A 9,694-nucleotide genomic window follows, 5' to 3' on the forward strand; every position below is an offset into this window, starting at 1 on the left:
CATTATATTGTTTATAGAGAAAAAAAAATTACTTTAACAGTAGAGTACATTTGTAGAAAATTGAATGTAAACTACAATTTTGTAAATTGTAATTTTATTTACTTATACTTTTTATTTTAAATCTGTAATACCGAAAATTAATAAATTTAATTGTTTTTTAATATACTATTCTTATTTATTTGTTATATATGTTCATACATTTCTAATAAAATAATATTTCCCACCAAGATTTTCTATTTTTTAATTTTATTATTCACAATTCATATTAAGGTAACAATGGGTCGAAGAAAAATTGAACGAACAGAAGCTGAAGTAGCAGAAATTAAAAAAGCACGTAATGAAAAACGAAAAGAGCAGCGACGTAATCGATCGACGGAAAAGAAAAATTGCATAGTAACTCAACAAACCACTCCTATTATAATTACATCTAATAGCGTATGCATTCCAAACAGAACAAATGTATCATTAATCAATAAATTAAGTACGCCAGAACATTACAATAAATTTATTAATTATACTTTTAAAAATAAAGTAAACGATTTACTTGCTACTCCTTCAACATCACGTGATATAATTCCGCTTACGTCAAATCAGTTCCCAAGTCAGCAATCTGAACAAACTAATAGTACATCATTGTCCCCAAGACTAATAGACTTTCAGAACTGGTCCTCGGAACATAATTCTAACAGATCATCACCGGTCCTGTTTACTGAGTCTCAGAATTTTCTTTCTGAACATGATTACAGTACATTATCACAGCCTACATTTACTGAACTTCAGAATCATCATTCTGAGCACAATTATTACAAAAAAACAATTAATCAATCTTCTAACAGTGTGAATTTTACTAATGAACACTTGATTCAAAATGAATCGAATGTAAATAATATAATCGGTAGAGATAGAATTCAACAAAATTATTTAGGTGAAATGAATGTTAGCTGTCAACACTGCAATGCAAAACATTTTAGTGCTGAAAAAGTATCAAATAAAGCCAATTCGTTTAATGAGTGTTGCCGCCACGGAGAAGTAGCATTAGAATCTCAGCCGGAATTTCCGATACTTTTGAAATCTTTATTTGAAGGAACTCATGAGAAATCTAATAACTTTTTTAATCGCATTCGTAATTTCAATAGTTCGTTCTCTTTCGCTTCTTTTAACGCTAATTTAGTTGATTTATCTTCTCAAAGACGGGGTCCATATTGTTTTAAGATACAAGGACAGATTTACTATCAAATAAATACTTCTCTATATCCAAGTTCAAATGAATCTCCAAGTTATGGTCAGTTATTTATTGTGGATACTACCGAAGCAGTAGAATGTCGATCTAAAAGAAATGTAGATTGCGATGTGAATCTTCTGAAAGACATCGACATAATATTACGGCAACATAATATTTTTGCTAAGTCCTATCAAATGATGAAGGATGTATTAAAAAATTCATCCGTGATTGATGAAAACGGTGGTATTGTTGAACCTGAGTTGAACTTAATTTTTACACTGAAACCTGGTATGGATGTTAGGCGTTATAATTTCCAAAGGGTCAATGAAGTTGCAGCAGTTTTCTCTACGACAGTTGACGGAGAAATTCCTGAATCTTATGTTACGGTTCAAAATAAGAATACAAAAACTTTTCAGTATCTAAGCACGATGGATCCTAATACCGAGCCTTGGGTTTATCCCTTATTTTATCCAACCGGTAATCAAGGATGGCATGAGTCTATACCTTACGTTCATAAAACTAATCGAAGGGTAACTCGGGCGGATTATTATAAGTTTCATTTAGCTACTCGTGACGAGTTTAATGTTTTCTTAATGGGACGTCGTTTAACCCAACAATGGATAGTTGATAGCTATGTTAAAATAGAAAAAGATAGATTAAATTATTGTAAATTTAATCAGAAAAAATTACGTGCTGAATCGTATCAAGGTTTATTAGACCATCTTCATTCGCGGAATAATAATAGTGATACAAATTCAAACATAGGTAGAATTGTTATTTTACCTTCAAGTTTTCCTGGGTCAGCACGTAATATGTTGCAACATTATCAAGATGCAATGTCCATCGTACGGATATTTCGTAAGCCAGATTTATTTGTGACTATGACCTGTAATCCTAAATGGCGTGAGATTTCGGATAATTTATTACCTGGACAAAGCGCTTCAGACAGACCTGACTTAGTTGCACGCGTTTTTGATTTGAAAAAAAACGCATTGATTAAAATGATTGTGAAAGATAATCTTTTTGGTGAAGTTGTTGCGTATAATTGGGTTATTGAATTTCAAAAACGAGCGTTACCACATTTACATATGTTGATAACGTTGAAAAGCAATTGCAAAATAGTAACCCCCGATCGTGTCGATGAAATTATATCTGCAGAAATCCCAAATCAAACGAATAATCCTATATTGTATGATATTGTTTCGAGAAACATGCTTCATGGTCCTTGTGGAGATTGGTGTTTGATTAACGGAGTTTGTTCAAAAAAGTTTCCTAAAAATTTTCGTGATGTAACAACGATGGATGAAAATGGATATCCTTTTTATCGTCGTCGAGACAACGGAACAACATTCACGCGAAATGATTATGTCTTCGATAACCGTCATGTAGTTCCTTACAATGCAACTTTATTAGTAACTTTTAATTGTCATATTAATGTAGAAGTCGTTTCCTCAATAAAAGCAGTAAAATATTTATATAAATACGTATATAAAGGTCACGATAAAGCAGGAATAACAATAAATGGGAGGATCCCAAATGATCAACCTGCATTAAGTATAACCGAAAATCGAACATCAAACGATTCGAACATCAATACAATTGATCACGATGAAGTTCGTAACTTCGTCGACGCTCGCTATGTTGGTCCTGTTGAAGCTGCTTGGCGAATTTTATCTAAGAATTTACAAAATAAAAGTCATTCCATTATTCGTTTACCAGTACATTTACCGAACCAGCATAGTGTTACTATAAATGATGATTGTAATCATAATGAACTCCAAGAAGCTTTACAAAAACAGACTATGTTAATCGATTATTTTTCTTTAAATGAACGAGATACATCTGCTCGGCAGTACATATACAGTGACATTCCACGTCACTACGTATTTAAAAAAAATAACGAAACTAAAATTTCATCTTGGCAGCCACGAAAAAGAAATTTCAACGTTATTGGTCGTATGTATTCTGTTAGTCCTTCTCAGATTGATTTATTTCATCTCAGATTATTATTAATACACATTAAAGGTGCGAAAAGTTTCGAAGAACTTAAAACAGTGAACGGAATCATCTGTGATACTTTTATGTCAGCATGTTTAGCTGCCGGATTGATCGAAGACGATCAAGAATGGAGACGTACGCTTAATGAAGCGATGAGTTGGATGATGCCACGACAATTACGCTGTTTGTTTGCCCGTATACTGATTCACTGCCAACCTCTTAATCCAGAAAAACTGTGGGAGGAGTTTAAGTTAGCAATGTCTGAGGATGTTTCTAGAAGATTAGGCTTAGAAGAAGGACAGAAAAGAGCTTACGTCTATATTAATTCTATCCTTCAACGAGAAGGTCATAGTCTTTCAGTATATCCTGGCATGCCACAAATAAACGATATTGAAATTTCAAGTGATGATGAATTATTACAAAATCCGACTCAAGACCAATCACAATCATATTATGACAAACTAAATATTAAACAAAAAGAAATTGTAGATTTTATTATAAATGCAATTGAGTGTAACACATGCGATATTCCTAACTGTGTCTACATAGATGGGCCTGGTGGATCTGGAAAAACGTTTGTTTACACAACGTTATGTCAAATTCTGAAAAATAAAAATAAAAATGTTTGTACAATGGCGTATACAGGCATTGCAGCGACTCTTTTACCTAATGGAAAAACTGTTCATAAAACATTCGGTTTACCTGTTCCCATGTTTTCTGATTCGTCATCACATATTAAGCCTAATTCAGTTCAAGGTGAATATTTAAAGAATGTAGACGTATTCGTTTGGGATGAAGCTCCAATGTCACCTCGACACGCTTTAGAAATCATCGACCGAACTTTACGCCACATTATGAACAATGACATTCCTTTCGGAGGAAAAATGATGATTTTAGGTGGTGATTTTCGGCAATTGCTTCCAGTCCAACCTAATGCTACCCGAACTGAAACTGTTAATATGTCCATTAAATATAGCGCATTATGGATACATTTTCAAAAATTTTCATTAACCCAGAATATGCGAGCTTTACCAGAAGAAATTGAATTTGTACAGTTCTTATTAAACGTTGGTGATGGAAGTCTTAATAATTTAGATGATGAATTAAATCTTCCTGACATGTGTTCAACATCAAAAAATAATGATATTGTAGATAATGTATACGGTAATATTATTAGAGGTAAACGTTATACCGAACTTACAAAAACTGTAATTTTATCAGCTAGAAATGTAGATGTAGATGCAATCAATCGAGAAGTGGTTTCTCTTTTAGATTCATCAACGGAAAAAATTTATGCGGCTGTTGACAGTACAGAAAATTGTGACAATGGTAATATGGACGATGCTATTTTACCCGAATATTTAAATACATTAAATCCACCCAATTTTCCTCCTTACGAACTACATTTGAGGCAATATGCTATAGTCATGTTGATTAGAAATATAAACTTAAGCGAAGGGCTTTGTAATGGTACAAGATTAATCGTTGAAGACTTGGGAGTTTTCGTTTTACGGTGTAAAATTTTGACCGGTGATAAAGCTGGTGATATTGTTTTTATTAAGAGAATGACATTGTATTGTGAAAATATATATCCTTTTACTTTTAAAAGACGCCAGTTTCCAATTAAAGTAGCGTTTTGTATGACCATTAATAAAGCCCAAGGTCAAACTTTTGATAAAGTCGGAATTGATCTCACCAAAGACGTCTTTAATCACGGTCAATTGTACGTCGCTTTTTCGAGAGTCCGAGCTTGGTCAGCATTACAAGTTTATTTAGATCCTACTAAGACTAATAAATATGTAAAAAATTTTGTATTCAAAGAGATTTATTTATAACTTACGTTTAGAAATTCGAATGATCGTTAATTAGCGTTTAAATATTTATATATATTTTATTGGAGTACAGTATATGCTTATCCACACGCGCGCTTGCGCGCGCAACATACACTAGTTTATCATTTAATGTGGATTTTTCGAAGAGAGTGAACCCAAACGCCTTCGAGCTTGGTTCCGTTGCAATTAGAAATCGATTGATTGAGAGAAAATGTTTAGTTTGTCTCCCACTTACCTTTAGATGAGTCTTCCTTCTAATACGGCAGGTTGTATTCCTCCAGGGCTTTGCGGCTCATTCGGCCTCTTCCTGAAGGTATAACAAATACTGTTTTAAATTTCGCGACGGAGACGCGAATTATCCCAGTACCGTATGCGGTCACCCACGCGTATCACAAAAAAAATTATAATCTCGAAAGCCCAAAAATAAAGCTTGATAAATAACGCTTCAATTAATTTTTAACTTTTAAATAAATAACAAAGTTATTAAATTGAAAATAAAAAAATAAGGTGTGCCTGGACCAGCCCCTCAGGCTGGGTTAGTGCACGTAGGCGCCAGACCGTTTCTCCAAAAACGGACAAAATATTTTATCAGGGGGAAATTTGCGAGGATAAATCCGAGCGAGTATAGCCAGTAACAAGGCGGATTAATCGAATGAAATAATAAAAAAGAAATAATCAGAATAGAAAATATTAAGCACAGTTAAATATATAAAATGATAAAATAAATTAAATATAGCAGGAAAAGAGACCCAGGAAAATAAATACAGAGTATTTCCCCGAGAATTGTTGGATCCAATTATTTATAAATAAATTATCACGAAATTTTGATACAATATTTCACTCAATACAGATTATACACGTTAATAAACCCCTGGGGGCTGAATCTATACAATGCAAAAAAAATTCTAAATTTAAATCCAATATTTAAATTAATAATAAAGTATAAATATATTATCATAATTTACTCAAACAAAATAAACAATTCATCAAGAGTAATTAATGTCAATGAAAAATAAAAAGAATAATCACAACTTTAAACCTTGGGTTACCCCTTTACACCTTACAGGGGGAGAAAGATACGGTGTACTCTCACTCTCATTCACAATATAAATTTCCAGAGAAAATATAACATAACCTAGTTTAAATGAATAATTATTCTTCTTTCAATAATTATTTATAATGAAAAATATAATATAAATTATTTGTCCACTGGGGAATACGAAAAGAAAAATATAAATAATAATTCAGGATTAATTAATTAAATAATTATAATAATAACTATATTAAATAATAAAATAAATAATAATAATAATTCCACCTTATAATTATTATTGGCTCAGGAATTTTTCCTCTGAATTATTACGTCGTCGCGCAGGAATTTTCTTAGCCGGTGTATAGCTATAGCTATAGGTATAGATATATGTAGCTATCGATATACGTAACTATCGATACATCTATACAGCGGACTACCGCAACCGCGCAATTTCCAATATTAAATCGTAAATTAAACAAAATACACTTAATTTATTATCCCCAATTCCTTCTATATATAAAAATGTACCATTCAGGGGTGGTAAAATATAAAATCAGTCGAATTATTCGCGTCGCGAACACCAACAATTCCCGGGGAGGTTACAGGTAACAATGCATTAAAGGGGAATACAAGAGTACTTACTCGATTATCTTCCAAAATCACTCTGCAATCAGTACCGGAACTCAATCACCCGGTGAATTTATATTAAGCAAAAGATATAAATCAGTTGACCACAAACAACAATGAATTTAATTAAGAAAATTCGCGACGTATCAGCAACGTTAAACAGCGTCTGCTCAATTCTACTTTCCGTACCTTTCTGAGTACTTAATGGGCCCGCCACTTGTTGGCCACCCACGTGGCGCAACAATCGCCCTTAATTATTATTATCATTGTTACCTAGCCCCGGGCCTTTAAATCAATTAAATAAATTATAAAAATATTTTTACCCCACCTGAATGATACATAATAAATTTAATATATATATATGGTATTTATTTATATCAGAATAATAATCGTAAAACATATATATAATTAAATAATAATTATTTAACACATGTCACCTGCGTCGATATTGCCGGAGAAAATAATGATTTTCCCCTCCTCTGCGGTCAATTTTTCTCATCTCCTCAATACCTGGACATGAAATTAAATTGAAATAAAATAAAAATAATAATTGGGGCATAATGTGACCACACATTATGTCCCCTGAATAACGCCAAATCATAAATATTCCCTTATAAATAATAAATAATAAATGTAATTATTTTTAAATGATAAATTAAAATATTAGCACCCACGTGCTCTCAGTCATACCGCGCGTGCGCGAGCAAACGCTGTCTCACTGGCGTGGCAACGAAATGCCCGCGTAACCATTCAAATTTAAACTTAAATAATATTTTTAATACTTATTACTAATTAATTATTAATTTATTTGAATGGTTACGTGACAAAGGAGTTGTTTGAATGAGCGCGGCTGGAGTAGTAGTATAGAATCTTATGTGCTATTTTCGAATGAACTCGCTAAGTTAAGATTACGATCTTTTGTCTTTTTATTTAATTTTTCAATTACAGCACTTATACACTATAACTGTTACAATGGTTTGCACTTATAAAAGATATTAAATCATTTAATTTGGTTATCATTAATTTTAATTATTTTTACTTATTTTTAAATGCGTCCTTAGGTAGCCTTATGGCTTTTTATGCGCAAATTATCTCAACCCGAGATCGGACCACAATTACACTTGATTTTTGTGTCACTATTCGATCGAGTCGGAGTGATTTTTATAATAATTGTAAATAACAAAATAATACCGCTACACGATATGAAAATATCGGCGAAGTACCTTTTATTAAGGACGGTTACTTATTGCCTTGTCTAGGACAGATTTTTGCAATAAGATTACGGGCTATCGACGCCGTTTACACGGACCGTAGGACTCGAGATCTGAAAATTTGATCAACAACTAAGGCCCTGAGCCATGGTGCTCAGGCTATTCAAAAACTTTAATCGATGTTTGATGGGAGTAATTAAATTGTTGTCATTGGTGGAAAATGACGACAAGTTTTTATTTATTCGTCAATCAGTATTGCAAAAATCGTCGCGCTACTTTTATACGCATAACTGATGGTAATACTGACGCTGCGTTTTTGCGTGCTTTTGTAAAGAGGAGTTTCGTAAATTTATTTATGAAATAAAATAAAAAAAATTTATTAAACATAACAACAGTAATAAGAATTTCTTCAAACGGAAAAATGTATAAATTGTCGCTTATACCGTAATTTTTACAATATATTTAAAAAAAAAGGCCATTCGGCAGCCGAAATGGAAGTAAATTTCTCATTATTTGATTTTTTTCACCTTTCAAATAAACGATATTGACAAAATAAATTTTTTTGACATTTTTTTGAAAATTCTCAAGATAATATAATAAAAAAAATCAAAAAATTTTGAGTATGATGTCAAAAACTGATGCTACCTAAATGAGCTTCAGAAGAATTTTTGATGATAATGCACTATATGTTTTGATTTGACGTTATTTAAAGATACCTATGCATATATTAAAACTATCGGACCAATGGTATTTCGGATCCTATTCGAAGAATTACGATTGATTATGGTTTTATTCCCCGAAAATTCTACCATAAGGACGAAGGCAATAATTTGCATTCAATAAAATCCACTAATAAAATAATCTAAGATTAAAATTTGATTGTGATATATAAAAGTGTGATACTTGAAATTAGTACTAATGTTTGAAATAAAAAGCCTATTAGAATATCAAACAACGAGCAGATATAGAGAAATTTATCATCATAACTAATGTTAATCTTGTTATTGATTAATCATATCATTTATACACTGTCGATAAAACAAAATTAAAGATACCCACTAAATTGAGATGTATGGATTTTATAAGTGTCACACTGCAATAATATAAATTTAAATAGCTCCACGAATTTAATAAAAAGCAGGAGAACTAATGCAATAGCAAAATTTCACTAAATGAATGGTGAAATATGTAATTTCATTGGTCTAAGCACATATATAGGCACGAAAATTGAAGTTTATTTGAAGAGCTTTCAGATGAATTTGATGGAAAGTTGACAAGTTATCACATTCAAAAGATATTAAAGAAAGAATAAGTAAAAATATGAATTTTGGACATTTTGAAAATTTTGAAATGATATAACTTCTAAACTAATCGACCGATTGAGCTTATTTTCAAACTTGAACAAGGCAGTCACCCACAAAATACGTATACTAAGTTTCAAAGCGATCGGTTTAAAATTTAAGGTTAAAGCGAAGTGAAAACCTGCATAAAATTAGTTTTTATAATATTTTGTAAATGTTCAAAATCATTCATGTATTAGAAAAAAAGGTCAAATCAATGAGCTGTACAGTCAAAATTGTAGGCAGTCGAACAAGCTTTCACATAGAACAAACAAAAATAAGCTATCTCTTTCCGTTTGAAAGTGACATCCAGTTGAATAAGTTAACAAATTTTTTTTTGAAATTTTACAAAATTTCAATTAACCATAACTTCTAAATTTATAAGCCGAATTGGCTCATCTTCGAACTCATCCAAGGTAATCGTCCATAGA

General features: G+C 31.7%; 1 protein-coding gene across 1 annotated transcript; it reads left to right on the forward strand.

The window, feature by feature from the left end:
* The first annotated feature begins 276 nt into the window (after positions 1 to 276).
* LOC130673907 (uncharacterized) lies at positions 277 to 5,066 on the forward strand. The gene is made up of 3 exons (XM_057479121.1): positions 277 to 3,622; positions 3,710 to 4,943; positions 5,042 to 5,066. Exons 1-3 carry the CDS (start codon positions 277 to 279, stop codon positions 5,064 to 5,066), a joined length of 4,605 nt encoding a protein of 1,534 aa, XP_057335104.1.
* The last annotated feature ends 4,628 nt before the right edge of the window (positions 5,067 to 9,694 follow it).

Source organism: Microplitis mediator, chromosome 8 (assembly GCF_029852145.1).
Source record: "Microplitis mediator isolate UGA2020A chromosome 8, iyMicMedi2.1, whole genome shotgun sequence".
Classification (NCBI taxonomy): Eukaryota; Metazoa; Arthropoda; class Insecta; order Hymenoptera; family Braconidae; genus Microplitis; species Microplitis mediator.